Source organism: Toxoplasma gondii, chromosome XI, assembly GCF_000006565.2.
Source record: "Toxoplasma gondii ME49 chromosome XI, whole genome shotgun sequence".
NCBI lineage: Eukaryota > Apicomplexa > Conoidasida > Eucoccidiorida > Sarcocystidae > Toxoplasma > Toxoplasma gondii.
The window spans coordinates 4361848-4379020 of NC_031479.1; the positions used below are offsets into that span (position 1 = coordinate 4361848).

The window sequence follows — 17173 nt, forward strand, 5'->3', positions numbered from 1 at the left end:
TCTGTGACCTTGCTTCTTTTTGAGTACGTCTCTCCCTTTTTCTTTGATCTCATCCATGACTGGTCTTTAGCACTTGCTTCCTTTCTCTCTCTCTTTCCGCCACCGCGCTTCGCGGCTCGATCACTGCTGGCGTTTGTTGTTCACGGCTCTCTGTCTCGTCTCTGCTTGGCAGCTTAAGCAGTTGGTTGAATTTACACCTACTCCGTTCAGAACCGGGATGAAGATTCGGCATTTCTTCACTGGGCAAGGGAAAAGCATCCACACACGAACGCATTCCCCGACTTTGGCGGTTTAGGGTGTACACCCACTTGGCCGTTTGGAAAGGGCAGCCGCCTGAAACCGCAGCCCCAGAGTCTTACCACAAGCCACCAGTTTTCGAAGAGAGTCACTTGGAGAAATCTCACACGCAAAAGCGACAGAGAGGCTCTCAATTGCATTCGCAGAAGTAAACACAATCGAGAAATGGAGAAGAGGAAACAAGAGAAAATAAAGATTCGCCATGGGTCAGAAGGAAGAACGCTCTGTTCTTCGCCCTGTGGTCTGTCTCGGATTTAGTGCCAGTTCTTTCCGCCCCGGACCAGACCGAGTCTTCTTTGCTTTCCCCTTCTTCCTCGTTTCGTCCCCTTCTTCCTCGTTGCGCTCGCCTTGCCTCTTCGCCTGCTCCCTCCGTTGTACTCTCTGTTGCTTCCTGTGAGACTGAATTTCTCATTTTTTCTCAACTATTCTCTCCCACTGTCTCTTCCTCTTTCCACACCTTCACCGAGCATTTTGCGCCAGAGAAGTCAACCACTCCAGCAAAGCGCGGGACATCCCCGTCCAGCCGCCTTCGTCCTTTCGCCTCTCGCGTTTGCTGTTGTTCTCTTCGTCGCTTTCTCCCAATCCCTCCAAAGCACGACGTTCACTTTCTTCTCGCTGCTTTGCCTCTCCGCTTCGACCTCGACGTTCTTTCTCCATCTGTACACGACACCGCAGCGACGGAGCAAGAGCAAAGATCCTCTTGACCCCCGCTTCGTCCCTGGCCGCAGCCAGAAGAGCCAGCGCAAGAACCGGCAAATCAGCTGAAATGAAGACGCGAAGAAAGAATTGACACAAATTCTCCACTGCGTCGCTCAGGGCGACTTCGCCATCGCTCCCGGCAACGAAGGCCGGCGGGGCCAAGCGACTCGGCAGAAGCCACGGTGAGGAAGGCGAAGCTGCTTTGTCAAACTGCATGCTCGAAGGCGTCGAACTGAGGGGTCCTGTTCTTCGTTCTGTCGGCGACTGGCTGGACGCAGAAGATTCCGGAAGAATCATGTCGTCTCGCATCCAAAACTCCCGGAAACTCGGAGGCGAAAGAGGAGTCACGTAACGACGAACGCCGCTTCGGACTTCCCCGCCACTCTCTTCCACACTTGCCGCATGGTCACTTCGATCAGAAGAGACACCGGAGACAGCCGAATGGGCAGGAGGCGAGCGACTCAACCATGGAGGACTGTGCGGGTCGACAGACGAACACAGGGACTCGAGCCTACTCGGTTCGAGGCTGGAGTCCACCTGAGAAGACAGACAGGGTGTGGTGAGAGTGGGTGTGTCGGACGCCGCAGCAGAAACCTGGGAGAAAAGCGCCTCCCACTGGGACTGAGAAAACACAGAAAACGGCGGTCCAGGGAGGCCGAGCTGTAGAGACAGCGAGAGCACGACAGCCTCGAAGGGCACCGCTTGCAGCTTCGAGTCCCGAGCCAGCTCCGCAGACGAAGCAGAAGAAAAAGGAGACGGGGGTGGAGAAGGGTGCTTGGACGACGAAACCACAGAGGAGCTCGAATGACTGAAGGAGGAGCCCAGAGGAGGACCCTCGAGAGAAAAGAGACGACAGAGCTGCGGCCGCAGGCGCACAAGCCAAGCAGGGAGGTCGAGCGCGAATGCAGAAGTCAACTGGAAGAGGCGAAGCCACTGAAGGTGGGCGAGGGCGCCCCACAGAGAATCGCCGACACTGTCAACAACCTCTCGGTAGATGCGGATCACTTCCTGTTTTTCTTCGTTGACTTCGTTTTCCGCGCAACCGACATGTGCCTCTTTCCTCCTGTCGCTTCCAGAACGCCCGCGCGCGGGAAGTCTCCCTCGATTTGCGTCTCTTTCCCCACACTTGACAAGACCCCTCCGGTCGGCGGCGCCTGCTGTCTCGTCTTCTCGCTTCACGTGTGTCTCCGCTCTCGGCCTCCTGTCTCCGGGCCAGTGCCTCGGAGGCGCCCAGAGCTTCGGGGCTCCGTCACGGCCGCTCCAAGGCATCTCAGCTTCCTCTGCATCGCATGCAGTTCCCTGTCCCTCGAGCTCTCTGTCGTCGAAGGCCTCTGTCTCCAGCTCGGCTGCGCCACACATTTTTCTCGCACGTCCCGTCAACCCAGCGAGGCACTCGCTGCTTGACCCTCGCTCGCTTCTCTCTGTCGCGTTGGGCGCGACGACCGCGAGGAGGAAACGCACGAGTTTCCTCGCGAGGCCCAAGACCCCAAGGCGAAGGGCGGCTTGGAGCAGAGGGAGGCCGCGCTTCGTCCTCACGGCGAGGCAGCCTTCGACGTTCTGCAGCAGAAGCAGATAAAGGGAAGCCGTGTGAAGCAGGTGACTCCTCAACGCGTCATCGAAGAAGCTCTGGGGGGGGCGCCCGAGAAGAGGAAACAAAATCAGAGGGGCGCGCGTAGGATCTGTCTTCCTCACGCAAGATGCCACAACCTTGGCTAGAAGCGACGGATGCTGTCGCGTAAGGAGCTGCAGAAAAAGGAAGAGAGCTTGACCTCCCGGCAAGGAAGTCAGCTCTTTCTGAGCAGCGACGTATCTCGTCCGCGAACTGGCATACGAACAGCCGCTGGTGTCTGAGGCCGGATGAGGCGTATGCGCCACAAGCTCGAGCCCCGACAGAGGCGTAGACGAAAACGAAGACACAAACTCGCTATCCACAGAGATCAACAGTTCATCAAGAGACAAGAAAACCTGCGCCCGTCTCTCCTCGCTTGTCCCTCGTTTCCAGCTCGCCTCGTTTGTCACTCTTTGATGGGCGTTCAATGCGTCGAGCGTCCTGTGAGACGCGACTGCTTCTGTCTCCTCAAGACTCGTTTCCTTGCCGCGGTTCTCAGACGAAACTCTCGCGTTCGCGCCCGGAGAGCCCCTTGGTGACCTCTGTCCCGAGGTACAGCGCATGTCTCCTTTTCTGCTTTCCCCCGGCTTCGTGTGAGATGCTGTCGCTCCATCCACACCTGGATTTCTCTCTCCGGAAAGCGACACAGTCTCTTCTTTTCTTTGTCTTGCTCTGTCTCCTTCCTTTCGCGCGCTCGACGGAAACGCGTCTGTCTGCGTCTGCGGCAAGCTCAGGACGTACGCCTCCGGTCTGGCTCCCCCGACGCGGAGAACGGGCCGTTTCTTGTCTCGCCTCTTTGCACACTCCCAAGGCGACTCTGGACTGCGAGCAGAAGCGTGCACAAGCTTCCATTTGTCGCTCTCTGCTTCGTCGCCAGCTTCTGCCGTTCGAGGCAAAGGCGCGGAGTCGAGTCTCACCGCCGTCGGCAACCCAGTGGAAACCTGCATCCGGTTGTCTGCTGCGTCTCTACAAGGCTGCTCATGCTTGCGCGTCTGCAAGCGAGAGAGGACACCGTGATCGCGCGACGCAGCACAGGAAACCGCTTCTTCGAGGCCTTCTGGGCCGTTAGAGTTGGAGGCTCCTGGGGGCCCCCTGAGTCGTTCGGCGTGCGTCCAGGCTCTCAACTCGCGAGAAAAAACGGGGAGATATGCGTCCACGAGTTCGTAGAGAGCGAGTTCGACGAGGTGCGAGAAGAAGGGAGACGCTCGAATTTGGAACAACAGTGCAGCAGCGGCTTCGTACGCCGCAGTGCCCCCACTGCAGGCGAAGAAGGCTGGCGCAGGTGCACACGCCTGCTGCATTAGAAAAGAAGGAAGAGAACAAGACGGGGAAGGAGAGAGAGAACAAGGAGAAGAAGAGAGAGGGCAACCGGGAGAAGAAGGAGCAGCAGAGACGGAGGGAGGCGAAGCTTGCTGGAGAGGTGATTCGCGATTTTGGTGAGAGAGAGAAGACTCCGCAGCGACTGACAAAAGACGGGTGAGAAGAGGGTGCAGCGTCGGTTGGAGTTGGAGACGAAGATCGAGTGACGGCGCTGAAATTCGAGTCTCGCCTGCTGCTGACGTCTCCACTGAGACAGAAGGCCCCGCAAAACTCGAGCTCAGAAGAGATACGGGCGACGGGGAGCACGCCACCACAACTCCCAGCTGAGAAAATGAAAAGCAAACCACGAGCGCGAAAATAACAAGAACTGCATTGCCAGAGAAAGACAAGTTCCAGAGACACTCTTGAGAACAAGGCGATTCTACATACGCACGCGGGTCTCAGATCTCCGGACTAGGCTGACGACGCCTCAGCCTGTATTGGTAGCCAATCATATGCATAGTCTGAAGCAAGACTTCAGACGCCTAAAGCAAGACTTCAGACGCCTAAAGCAAGACTTCAGACGCCTAAAGCAAGACTCCAGACGCCTAAAGCAAGACTCCAGACGCCAAAAGCATTTGATATGGTGGCATTTAAAGACCGTCCTTGAGGAAATGAACAACGTTTGTCCTCACAGAAACACCAACTGCCTGTCTCAGCCGAAGCTGCTCTCTTTGTGCATGGCGTCTGGTGAGGCTTTCGTCGCCGTTCCTGCGATACTCAGAGTATCTGTACGTCTACGTTGCGCCCTCTGTGAGCACCGAACGCTCTGAATCCCTCGACAGCCTGCGCTGGCGCTCGCCACTCCCCCCCTCCGCCACCCTCCTCCAAACGCAGCCGGTTCCCCTGATTTTCAAATTTAACATGTTCCATCTTCCCCACTGCCGCCCAGCTGCCGAGTCTCTGCGAAGCCGGTCCGGCCGGGCTTGCCGCCTCAGAGGCCGACCTCAGAGGGACCAAAAGGGAAAAGCGAGGCAGGGGGAGAAGACTCGCCGACACACTTCCAGAGAAGACAAGAGATATACGAAAGGAAATGGAAGACGATGAAGCGACGACGCTGCGAAGAAAAACGCGCAGACAAGAAAGCGAAAAGATAGACGCTTACTGGGGCGAGGACGCCTGCAATGAGGAGAGGCTGTGGCTTTTGTTCTATGGGAAGAAGGAGGGCGCAGCGACCTTCGACGTCGAGGAGAGAAGACAGAGAGGACGACATGACAGCCGGCTTTGTTCGTTTCCTCGCCTTTGCACCCTTCCATTGGGTTTCACAGTCTTCCCCCTTTGCAGAGCACGCTGGCGTCGCCGATCTGGAAGCCGACTCTTGAGCCTCGAGCTCGTCGTCAGAGGAAGAACAGTGGAAGTGAAACGACAGAACAGCGAGAGAGAGGCCCTCTGTGGCCTGCATCCAGATATAGATGCCCCCTACTGTACAGCACGCGAGATCAGAAAATCGTGTCCAGGACGCGCCTGAGGAAAAGAACATTCCAAAGGAAGAACGGAGTCCAAAGAAAGAAACATCTGCTTGCTTCGCTGTTCCCCACAAGACGTTTGTCGAACACCCACTTATCTATCCATGTACGTAAACACAATTGTGTCTGTGTCTCAAAGAACGAACAGACATGTACATATATACATACATATATATATATATATGTATACATATGTATGTATACATATGTATATCTATGTTTTTATATAAGAATGTTTGAACATATCTACGTCTCTATCTGCACAGGTTTCATTGTCAGGTCTTAGCACGATCGTCGTGACGTTCGCCACTTGCGTTTTGGTCGGCAGCGCATCTCCAGAGCGCGCTCGCGTAGCCCTGTGGATCCGCTGTGTTTCTTTGTCGCTGTGAAGCCAGCTGAGGTTTCCTTCTGTTTCGCCCCGTGACCCACTGTCGACTGGAAAAGACCTTTACAGCAACCAATTGAAACATGAAAGACCCTTTGACGCAAAACGTTCGTTTTCCCTTTAGCTGTCACGAAACACGACGACAGAAACAGTGGAGTAGAGAAAAAAAACTCTGCACCAATCCAGGAGGCACGCTGCGTCCCGAATCCACTCGCGGTGACTCCAGAAACCCAGCGAAAGCGAGGAAAGAAAGAGACGGGTCATCCCGCTCTTGAACCGGTGTCACACACCAGTACCGATGCGCCCGGCGTATTCCGTACAGCCTCCGATTAGGAAGCAAAGGACGAACGCGGAAGCGACTGGATTGTCCAAGAGGCAACGTTGTACATTTGCGGAGAGTGATGCAGTTAACACGATGGTCATGAAGGCCGACCTGTTGCGTGGTTTGAACGTTTTCGCCAGCGCCTTTGCGTCTCCAACTCTCGTCTCTGAAAGCTCCTTTGCATGCATGTACACTGCCCCTGCGTTTTTTGGTGGCTCCACGTCGCCTGGCTGAGCGTCCATCTCTGCTCTCCCTCAGCTTCTTCCGCAGCGTCGCTCTCTGCCTGCTCCCTGTCGTCCAGCTGCGGAACACCGCGGTTCTCCTGCGCCACCGCTGCTCCGCGTCTGCGCTCCTCTGTCGCGCCGTCTCTCCCCACAGGGTCAACTGTCCCCGCCCAGTGCGGCCTCTCTGTCTCAGGCGCGCGCGAGCGCCCAGAAGAAGGCGAAGGGAGACGGGAGTTCGACGGCGAGGAAGAACTCCTCAGGGGATCCGCGACCGACGCGAGAGAGGCAGAAGGAGACACTGCCTTTCTTTGGCACAAGGAGAGGAGAGGCGGGTGAGACGGAAGAGGCGCGAAGGGAGAACAGACAGCGTCCCCAAAAGCCGTTGCGCTGTTAAGAGGCCTCGCCACGAACAGGTCTCCACATCTGCGAAAAAAGGGAGGGAGGCGGAGAAGCCTTTGGTGAAGGTAAACGCGAAAGGTAGGCATACAACAGGTGAGAAGTACGCAGTGTTGGTTCAGGTGGAGTTGCCGGACCATCTCGATCTCGACTTGCAAAGCATATTCCGTTTAAAAAGTGACGAGACAAGACGACGCACTTGAAACCCAACCACACACAGACGCTCGAAAAGGAGTTGAGGTCCTCACTTGGAGAAAAACTGTGAAGCGTGATCTACAAACAAGCGAAGAAGGAATGGAGTTCTCGCCACACATGCACGGTTAGGATGGAACGCGAGAGGAAAACTGCGGAGAACGAGCAGGTGGGCACCCGTGGAAAAGAGAGCAAACTCCAGAGGAAAAACCTAGTTGGGACTGAGAACGAGACTCAACTGCACGGGGAAAGAAGCCGCGACTCTCGTGCGGCTAAGGCAGCGAGGAAGAGCGACGAGCGGCGAGTGCAACGAACACAGAGCGAGAGAAGAAGTGACCTGCGATTCGACTGACAAAGACAAAGGAGACAGAAATGTCATATTTCGCAAAGAAGACGCGTCTTGTCTCCTTTCAATTGAAAAATACCTCTGTGTTTTTATTCGTCGACGTCGCTGGCTGAAGACGAGGAAAGAATCTGCTGAGTCGTCTGGTCCTGTTTCTTCTCGATCTCCAGAGACGCCTTGCAGGCTGCCTTCCGTCCAGGCACCCGAACTCGCGGCCTCTGCTACTTTTTCAGAAGTCTTCCTGGGCGTCTCAGCTGAAGCCAGAGAGTTCCGGCGACTGTCCGCCTGTTCGCCAGGAGACACAGTTTGACTTTCTTCGTCTTCCACCGTCTTCGGATCGTCGCCGCGTTCCTCAAAAAACCTGCCTCGTCTGTCGCTCGGAACACAGGCCTCGCTCTCACCTTCCTTCCTCCTGTTTCCCTTTTCCTTCTTCTTTTTCTCCTTCGCAGTGGCCAGAGACGGAAAGGAACTCGGAAGATGGTTGTGCGGGCGCGTGTGGGTGAACTGCGGCAGATGCTGGGGAGTGTACGTACAGGTGAATCGATTCAGAGGCTGAGGCAGAATCGAGGAAGGAAACTGGGGAACAGACGCTGTGCGGGGGAGAGGCGACAAGGAAGAACGAGGGAGAGAAGCAGCCAGGGAACTCTGTACCACGCGAGCATCCTCAGCGTCGTCTCCTGAGACAGGAGGGCGATGTCCATTTGACGGTGCTTTTCCTGTTTCTCGGGAACCGCGAAAAGAGAACCCCACCGCGTCTCTGCATGCATCGACCAGGACGGCTGCCGCATGAGCGTTCTGCGTTTTTTCGTCTTTGTTCGTCGGGACAGAAAGAGTTGCCGTTTGTTCTTCTCTGTCTGCGTCTTTTACAGGCGCAGCCTCGAGTCGAGAAACTGCTTCCACTTCGCTCTTTGCAGATCGGTCTCGGACTCGCCGTCCATCCTCACTCGGATCTGTTCTCGCGATGCACCCCCAATCCCTCCTGTCCCTCAACCGCCACGAACAAGAGACACAGAGACACCGCCGGTCTTTTTCTCCATCTCGTCGCGTCCGCATCTCGCCTTCGTTTGTGGCTTCTCTGATGAGCGTGCGTAGCCCAGGGAGACAGAAACCAGGTGGTGCATGCAGCGGTGTAAACACAGTGAGCTGCGCCGGCGAATCCATCCAGAGGGAGGTGACTCCGCATGCGAGGGTCTCGCTCTGCATGGCGACGTACTGAGGAATCAGGTACAGCGAAGAAGACGGCGAAGACGAGGCTGTTGGTGAGGAGCTTCGTTGAGGAAAAACATTGATTTCTTTGTCTGTCGCAGGTCCGCTTGTCTTCTGGATGGCCCGTGATTCTCCGACGTCCAGGCCGTTGCGCCGACCGTCAACCGGTGCCTCCTTCTCGGTCGCCCTCTGGGCAGCAGGTCCTGTGTTTTCGTTTGAGGCCTGTTGGGGATTCCTGCCTTCTTCCTTGAAAGGACCTCGCTTCGCTCTGCGCGCCAGCGCCTCGCAGGCGTCTCGCGGAAAGAGTCGGAGAGCTGTGACGTCTCCGGCAGCGTGGTGCACAACGAGGAGAGAAGGCGAGGCGAAGCGAATTTGGAGCGGATGGTCGACCCAACAGGCAGAGACATCGACTTGCCAAAGAGCAACGACGTCGAACGCACAGACGGGGAGAGAAGCCGAGAAGGCAGAGCCGACAAGCAGCGAAGGGGCGCCTCGAGGAGAGTGGAGACTGCATGCTGGACGGGAGTCGGCCAGAGACGCGGCTGGCAACCAGGACGAGACGGACGCCGGTCGAGAGACAGACGAGGCCTGAGGCTGAGAGACAGTTCGGTGAAGTGAAGAGTACGACGGAGGGTCAGGCGAGACGGACGAGGCGCCACTCCCAGAGACTGCATGCAACTGATAGCTGGTGATCAAATGCAGAGCGTCGTAGACTGCAAGCACGGGATTTCCAGTCCACGGCTGGAAGGCAGAAAGCGCAGTCGAACTCGAATCTGGATCGCGATTTGAGAGGTTTCGACACAAGAAACATGTGCGAACTCTCATCTTTTTTGTCTCATGAACCGACCCTGGATGCACTCCGTGACAGGATCCCCTCGCATTTTCGGTGTCGCCTGTCTCTCCTGCGTCGTTTGTTCTCGCTGCCGCTCCGTCTCGCTGGCTCAAACTTCTGCAACGACAGCACTGTCTTCGGATCCCTGTCTCTTGCTCGCGTCCACCGCCTCCAGTCGACGGCCTCGGACCTGCTGCATGCAGTCCCGGCCCACGGACATGCAGACCTAATTTCTGTCGATCCGACAAGACCGCCGTGCGCAGAGGCCTCGCAGGAAGCGACCGAACAGCTGCGATGCAATTCTCCAGAGCCAGGCGACCTCGGGCGTCGAAAAACAACAGCGCATACCCTGTCCTCGGGACGCGTCTTCCCATGAGGGAGACAGGCCGTCGATCTTCAGACTCTTGTTTTTTCTCTCCCACACCACTGTCGGCAGCGGAAAACATCGCCTTGTGACTGTCGCCCGTCGCCGCCTCACGCGCCTCGCCGCCGTACGCTGCAGCTTCCTCCTGCAGCTCCAGAGCCTCCACTCTCTCTAAAACTCTCTCCCAACTCTCCCGCTCCTGCAACGCGAGGCCAGGAAGCTGTCGCGAGACAGCTATTGGAGTGGTTGACACGCGACGCTCGAGAGTCACTTCCGCTGCATGCGCAGTTCCTCGAGGGCCTCGCCAGACAGGCAACGGCGCAACTGCAGGGACTCCTGACCCAGGGGAGGAGACCGAGGGGAAGGAGCGCCTGCCGTCGAGATCCGCCAGGCTGCGCTCGTCGATCAGCCAAGTCGCGTTCGAGTCCTGGGGAGGCGCCTGCGCCGCGCGAGCCTGTTGGCTCGGAAACAGGCTCCGCAGGAGTCCAGAAGACGCAGAGAGACTGTTGACGGGGAGAGGCGCGAGGGCCGCGAGGGCCGAGTCTGCAGGCGAAGCATCGGGGTCGAACGTTCGAATGGAGATGAAGAAAATCGAGGAGTCGTACCAGCCCAGGGGCAGGAGGCTGGTGGGGAGTTGCCGCTCCTGCTGCTCGTCCCCCACGAGTCGCCACTTCCTCTGGGAGAGCGAAAAAACTGCGAAGCCGCGACGGCCGCAGACCAGCAAGGTGTCTCCGTTCGGAGACAAAGACGCCTGGCGAATGGGCCAGTTCGGAGACAGATACGCTGGCGGCGGTAGAGGAATCCGCGACCACGAAAGCGAAGAAGGTACGTGCGGCGCCGACGCCCACACCAAGAGACACGAAGCACCAATCAAGATTCTGCAAACAAAAAACACAGGGACTGAAAAACTGTTAGTCATGGTAGTGTGGGTGCTTGGGATCCTTCAATCAAGGACGCATAGCTCCCAAATTACACAAAAGAAACACACAAAACTCAGAACAATCTATAAATATATATATATATATATATGGATTGGCATGCAGACACAGGTATACGTACATACCCAAAAACACACACACATCCATATAGTGGAATGAGGACTGTGGTCGATTCGGAGATTCTCTCAAGAGGCCTGACAGCTGTGCTGAGTTGCTTGGCTTCGTTTGCTCTTCGTTCTCCCCTCGAGGTCACAGACGCTTGTTTCGCCTGTGGGGGGGGACAACCGTGGAAACACAAGAAGATTTTCTCTTTCTTGCTCGAGCTTACCTGTCGCCGGTGTCGCTGGCTGCGCGACTGCCTGCAGTGTCCACGGTGTTCGTCGCCACACCTAGCCAAGCGCTCCGGAAGACAGGGAACTCGAAAATACTCGATACTGCATGCGCTGCTGCAGTCACTTCCCTTCTGCGTCCGTCTTCGCTTTCGCTTCTCTTTCTCAAAGGGCGTCGACCATCACGCTGGCGTTGCACCAAATCTCCCGCCTCTCCCGCCTCCAGCGTCGAGCGCTGACTCTGTCTCCTGTCTCCTGCTCTCGCTGCATCGTCAGCGTCCTCGCTTGAACTGTCTCCGCGATTCCCCGAGACCGAGGGAGACAGCAAGGCCGAGTCGAAGCTCGCTCTGCGCCTGTACGGCCTCTCCACTCGCCCCGCTTCTCCCAGGTGTCTCCGGGCGTCCTGGACGACCATCAGGCCCAGCCCCAGCCCGGTCCAAGCGCATGTGGGGGGTCTCGTCGCCGGTGGAATCGGCGGCATTTGTTTGCGCAGCTGCAAGGCGACTCGGCCTCCCAGAGTTCTCGACACAGTCCCCGTTGAGTCTCGAGAAGAGAGACTCTCGATGCTGAGTCTCTCGCGGCTCTCTGGACGCGGAGAGAAGCAAATCCCGTCCCCTGCCAGGTTGAGGTGTCTCCTCCCAGCCCGGCAGTCGCCTTCAGACGAAGCGGACGAAGGCTGCGTCTCTCGGGGAAGAGCCTCGCCTCCCGCACGCATGCAGAGCTCTTCGCGAGGCGGAAACGGACAAAACAGAAGGCGGCCTGTGTAGGAGAAGACCGCAACTGGGGATGGAACTCGAGACGGAGACAGGCCTGTCTCTTTTGCCCCGCTGCCTTGGGAGCCCCACCTCACCACGAGTGCGAGACCATCGTCCGACCAAACGACGGTTTCCACAGGCGGTCCTTCCGCCTCGTCTTGCTTGTGCCAACGGCGACGTCTGTGTGCATACGGCGAGCAAGAAAGCGAGGGTGAAGAAGAACGAGAAGAGCGTGGAGACATCGGCGCCGAAGGAGACCTCGCGGAAGGCGAGGTCGATCCACGCGGTGATTTCGGTTCTCCAAGCTCACGCTCACCTCTTTTTCTCCTCCTCGCCTCTCTGCCTTCTTGCCTTTCTCTTTGTTCGTTGTGGGTCAGCGACATCTCGCCCTCCGGCTCGTCAGGACCTAGAGCCGACGCGTCTCTGAGACTCAGGCGGCGCAGGAGACGCAGGGGATACCTAGGACCTCGAGTGGCTCCGCGGGCCGATCTCCACTCCACTTCCCGACGGGACCGTTGGGCTCCATCGCCCCCGCAGTCTCCGTCCTCCAGGCCTGCCTCTGGGGCTCGACCTGCGCGGGGCGACTGCCGAGGTGAGGAGACACCGGCAGGAGACGGTCCCCAAGTGGAGGCATGCGAAAAATCGAGTGAGTAAATCTCCACTTCTCCCGTTGACAGACCGACAGCTAGGCGGCTCCTCTCGGAGGTGAAGGCGCAACAAACGACGTATCTCTCGCGAACCAAGAGACCGATGGGCGAACTGTTTTCTCTCTCGGGGGATCGGCCGCGCCTCGGCCCAGAGAGCAGCGGTCCATCCCAGCTGAGAAGAAAAAGGCGACCCTGTGTAGTGACAACTCCCAGAAGACTCAGGCGCAGATCCAAAGCAATCTGAGCAATGCCCTCCGACAGAGACGTCACGACGCCTTGCAAACGTCGCGCCTCTTCAACATTCGCCTCTCCTCCAGCGGGTCCGGACGACTCCAGAAGGCGTCCATCGTCCTGTGTGGGCTCGAAGAACGAAGCGGAAATCGAAGAGAGAGAAGAGGAGAGAGAAGACGAAAGTGGAGACGAAACAGACGAGGAGAGAGACGTCTTTGGCTGGGTGTGTGGCTGGGGAGAGTACGTCTCGTCTCGGGCGTCTTCCCTGGTCCTCAAACGAGAAAACATCGCCGGTGGTTGCGACCTTTCATGGCCTAGCAGAGCACGCAGGGTGCGAACGAGAGACGGAGATTGTTCCGCGAGCGCCTCTTTCTCTGCGACTTCCCTCCCATTTCTTTCTCGCCCCTCCTCTTCTTCTCCGCCATGCCTTGCTGGCTTGTCACTCTCGCCGCCATTAACGGCCTCCGAGTCCACAGAGCGCTCGCTGCCGGCTCGCGACAGCCGAGAGTCCTCACTGACGCGCCGCAGAAATTCCTCCAAGTGGCGGTGGGCCTGTTGGGCAGCGCGAGCGTCCTGCAAGGCCTCGTCGGGCAAATCCGGAAGAAGAACGACGTCCTCGGGATGCTGCTCTTGCCAGCGAATAACTTCTTGTACGCTTTCGTGACCCATCGGAGAGAAGAGGCACCGTCCGCAAGTCGCCCGCGCGTCAAACGCCTCTGAGGAGACAGACGGTGAAGATGCGCGCAGCGACGGAGAGCCAGCGAAACAGGAGACATATCGGTCACTTTTCGAGTTCTCCGAACGCTCCACAGTCTCCACGAGTCGCGCCTCGCAATCCGATCCCCGTCCTTCGGCAGTTCTCACATTCCCTCCCCGTTTGTCGTCTTCTTGTTCGCTCTCTGTTTCTTCTCGCTTGTCTACATCGTCTCGTACATGGCCTCGGGTGTCCGTGGAAGAGCTGGTTTGCGAGAGAGGGAGGAAGTCCGACAGGTAGAGAACGGCGTTTACAGTCTTGACGGCATCAAGAGGGAGAAAGAGGAGCGCGGGCTGTCGAGAGCAGCCAACAACGAGGTGAGAAGCCGAGCACGCAGAGGCACTGCCTCTGACAGGGAGACTGAGGACGGCGTGGAGATGGAGCTCCAGCGACCGGAGAGACGCTGGCCTGTGTTGCAGGAGAAGCGACGGAGTCGACAAAGCCGCTGCGACTGTCGCTGGGGTAAACGTCCCTCCTCCACTCAAGCCGCGCTTCGTTCCTAAAGGCGCAGGCCCCGGTAGTCCCCGCCCGTCGGAGCCTGTCGCGAACAAGAAGGCGTCGTCCTCGTCTTCGGACTCGTCTTCGCTCTGGCCCGAGGTGAACGACCCATCTGCATCAAAGAGACAAGGCGGAAAGAGAGAAGGACTCGACGCTCGGCTTCTCAACCTCGTCTCCAAACGCATGCACGCTTCTCTCTCCCCGAATCCCTTTTTCTTCCGTTCTTCCTCGCCCCTGTTCTCGCCACCGTTCTCGCGTTTGTTCTCGCGCTTGTTCTCTCCGTCGGACTCCTGAGGCCGCGAGCGACTCTCGTCGCGGGAGACGTCTCCATTGAGAGCATGGGCGTCAGAGTTCGAGGTTTCTTCTCTCTCGCTTTCGCGTCTTTTCCTCGCCTTCACTTGACCAGGGAAACCGACGGTGTAGACGCAGACGGTGGCCTGTGGATAGCACGTGACGAAGATTCTATAGAAAGGCGTTCGGGCACCGGACGCGGCCGCGAGGCGGTTCACCTCGCTCTCCCGCCGGCGAGAGAGAGGGTCGCAAAGCTCCCAGCTGGCGGCGAGGTGACTGCCGAGATGGAAGGTGTGGGGAGGCCTGGGGAAGGAAGCGAGGAGAACGCGGTGTTGCAGGTTGCTGAAGAGAAGAAGTCGAAGCGGCTGAACAACGAGGAGCAACGTGCGGCATGGAGACAGAGAAAAGGACGCAGACGGAAGACGCGAAACAGTCTCCGCCGAGGGAGACGGAAGAGAAGACGAGCGAACAGAGGACGAAGGCCGACGGCTGGAAGTCGAGGAAGCGGACTCGCGGTCGTCAGGCGAGAGAGAGACAGGCGGCACTCCCGCAGCTGGAAAAGGAGGCGGGAGACGGAGACTCGACGGCTGACCGAAAGAGGTTATCATCTTCGACAGTGTGGGGCAAGCAGGACGGTGAAGAAGAGGGCAGAAACTCGAGGAGAGTATCGAGAAACCGGCGGAGGAGCAAGATGCGGAGAACCTCCACGGACGGGTGAAACAAGAGGTGAAGAAGCGACAGACAAGTCAGCGACAAACGAGGGAGATCCTCGAAAGTGTGTACGAACTGCCGGCCTGAGACGGCTCGAAACAAAGGATCGGAAAGAAGAACAAGACACACGCCGATAAAACCAGGGAGAACGACACAGGCGTCGATGTAAGAGAGAAGAAAGAACGTATCCCGTTCACGAGACGCGGAGTCAATGCGCGTGTAGCCGTCAAGAACAGGCAAGCCCCCGTTGCGAGCGCCTTCTCAAGACTTCCTGTTCTTCGCCTTCTTGTACTCCGCCATGCAGAGCCTGAGAGAGAAGGAATCGGAGCGAGAGAAAGGGATGACCGATCTGTTTCCGCGCAGAAAGTCGCCAAGGCCGGACAACTCGAGACGCCCGTCGAGACAGAGAATGCATGCACCTGCAGATGCCGGTGCTCATCTCGGGCCAGCAAGAAAAGTGAGACGACGGAGGACCTGCCGCTTTCTCTTGTTCAATTTGACAAAAGAAGGTGAGTGCACCACACGGTTGGTTCTGTTCTTTGGACAGCTGCAGACGAACCGGAACAGCGGAACTCTGGCAGTCTGCGGAGACGCGTGGAGACACGAACATCCTGGAAGGAAACGAAGAGACGAGAAGAAAAGAGAAAGAGGAGACACAGACACAGAGGTCGAGGAGAGAGAATCCGACCGCTCTCGTATGGTGATGGCAGCACGGTGAGAGGAAGCAGATCAGAAGAACATGAGAGATGCCATCGTAGACTCACTTGTAAGTCTGCCGGAACGCGTCGCACTCGTCCACTGCTCCACTGAGGCCCTCCGAATGACTGTGTAGTAACAGGAAAAGGAAAGCAAAACACAAACGCAGTTGTCCTTTATGTTTGTTTCTGCCTCAGATGGCCCTGTGCGACACCCAAGATCGACAGCAGGAACAGAGACAGGCGCCAGCTGCGTCTTTCTGCCCAGAGACATCTCTTTTTCCTCCCTGGCCTGCGCGGCCCTGCGTCCTCACGCCTCTCGACTGCTTCTCCTTTCAGCTTTGTCGGTTTTCTTTCTCCACACCGTTTTTTCTTGTCCAAGTCTCTCCCGCCAGACAGCCGCTCCCTGGCGAACGATCCACCAGTGATTCCGGCACCGACAACGCGGCCGAGGGATGCGGAGTACCCCCAGTAGTATCGTAGGACATTGAAAGCCACCGCTGAAGTATCCGTGTCTCCTTTTGTGCTGCCTTTCTTCGTTGAAACGCCCATCCTCTCTCCGTCTAAATGATGGTTTTGTCCTCCTACAGCGAAAGCCTTCTCTCTCTGTGCCCAGAGACAGCAGCGCGTTCCCTCTCTCCATCACTGGGTGTAAATGTGAGTTTTTCTCTCTTTCCGCGCAAATGACAGCTCTTCCTGTCTCTCCGCGTACGCGGTAAAGCGTTCCTTCTCTCTGCGTCTTCTCCCTGAGTCTGCGCGAACGCCGCTGCATTTGGGTCTTGAAGGAACACAGCTTTCTGCCTCTCCGTCTCTGGCTATATACAACGAAGCGTTTCCTCTCTCTGCTCCGAACTGTCGAGGCTTCTCTCGTCCTCCCCAGAGTTCCTTCAGCGAAGGTCTGTCTCTTACGATCGAACGCATTGGAGGTAATCGTCCTGAACGCAGACGCGGAACAAAAAGGTACGGACGTTGACGCACGAGAACAGAGCAAAGAGTCCGGAATCGGGTGGCGGAAAACACCAAGAAGAATCTGCCTTTGTTGTCACACTCACCACAGCCCCCACTGGATGGCTCGAGACAGCTAAACCTGCGAGAAATGGATGTTCTGCCAGTGTTCAGTGACGCTCGGAAGCTGTCCTCCTTCTCCTCCTCAGCGTTTTGATTTCCTGCATGCTCCGCCCCATCCGGTAACGGCAAAAGCTCCTGCTCGACACAACGAAGCAGAGCGGTCGCGCACAGCCTCACACAACCAAAAAACGAAGAAGAGGGGAGGAGGAAGAGGGAGGAGAGACTGAAGCCACAGAAGGCGCTGAAGGCGAGCACTGGTGAGACGAGCCTTGAATCGAGAGAAGAAAAGTCTCACCATTTCAAGTGAGCAGGGCAGAGGCTCCGACGCATGCGCAGGCTGAGAGGGGGCACTCTGCTGGCTGCCCAGAGACGCAGACGATGACTGCATGCTCCCCATCCTCGGCGGGAGTTGGGCTGCAGATGGAGCGAGAGAAGAGAAGCGACTGGGAAGGCGGAAGCAAGAGCGACGAAACAGGAACGAGCGAGAGAGAGAACAGACCTGCGAGGCAAAACAGAGGGAAAAGAGCGGTGCCAGACAAAGAAAGGGAGCGAGACAATCCAC

At 57.5% G+C, this 17173-nt stretch overlaps 2 protein-coding genes across 2 annotated transcripts; both read right to left on the reverse strand.

Annotated features, from left to right (window-relative positions):
• Window positions 1-61: 61 nt before the first annotated feature.
• TGME49_314875 (RIC1 protein) lies at window positions 62-14834 on the reverse strand. Its single transcript, XM_018782841.1, has 5 exons — window positions 10961-14834; window positions 7375-10572; window positions 6249-6784; window positions 5070-5428; window positions 62-4248 (listed from the first exon to the last, which is right to left on the reverse strand). Exons 1-5 carry the CDS (start codon window positions 14743-14745, stop codon window positions 757-759), a joined length of 11370 nt encoding a protein of 3789 aa, XP_018635353.1. The 5' UTR covers window positions 14746-14834; the 3' UTR covers window positions 62-756.
• On the reverse strand, window positions 14757-17086 carry TGME49_314885 (hypothetical protein). Its single transcript, XM_018782842.1, has 4 exons — window positions 16907-17086; window positions 16453-16478; window positions 15613-15672; window positions 14757-15155 (listed from the first exon to the last, which is right to left on the reverse strand). The coding sequence occupies exons 1-4, from the start codon at window positions 16939-16941 to the stop codon at window positions 14884-14886; spliced, it is 393 nt and encodes a 130-aa protein (XP_018635352.1). The 5' UTR covers window positions 16942-17086; the 3' UTR covers window positions 14757-14883.
• Window positions 17087-17173: the final 87 nt, after the last annotated feature.

What these genes read in the sequence shown, in the direction of transcription:
- TGME49_314885 (XM_018782842.1), bottom strand. Translation starts at nt 16,941, where the DNA reads ATGCGTCGGAGCCTCTGCCCTGCTCACTTGAAATG. An exon ending in TGCCCTGCTCACTTGAAATG is followed by an intron (nt 16,479 to 16,906) that starts GTGAGACTTTTC and finishes GTCTGCGTTCAG; the next exon opens with GACGATTACCTCCAATGCGT. An exon ending in TACCTCCAATGCGTTCGATC is followed by an intron (nt 15,673 to 16,452) that starts GTAAGAGACAGA and finishes GTTACTACACAG; the next exon opens with TCATTCGGAGGGCCTCAGTG.
- TGME49_314875 (XM_018782841.1), bottom strand. Translation starts at nt 14,745, where the DNA reads ATGATAACCTCTTTCGGTCAGCCGTCGAGTCTCCGTCTCCCGCCTCCT. An exon ending in GCCAGCGACACCGGCGACAG is followed by an intron (nt 10,573 to 10,960) that starts GTAAGCTCGAGC and finishes TTTTGTTTGCAG; the next exon opens with AATCTTGATTGGTGCTTCGT. An exon ending in ACGTTCAAACCACGCAACAG is followed by an intron (nt 5,429 to 6,248) that starts GTCGGCCTTCAT and finishes TCTTTTCCTCAG; the next exon opens with GCGCGTCCTGGACACGATTT.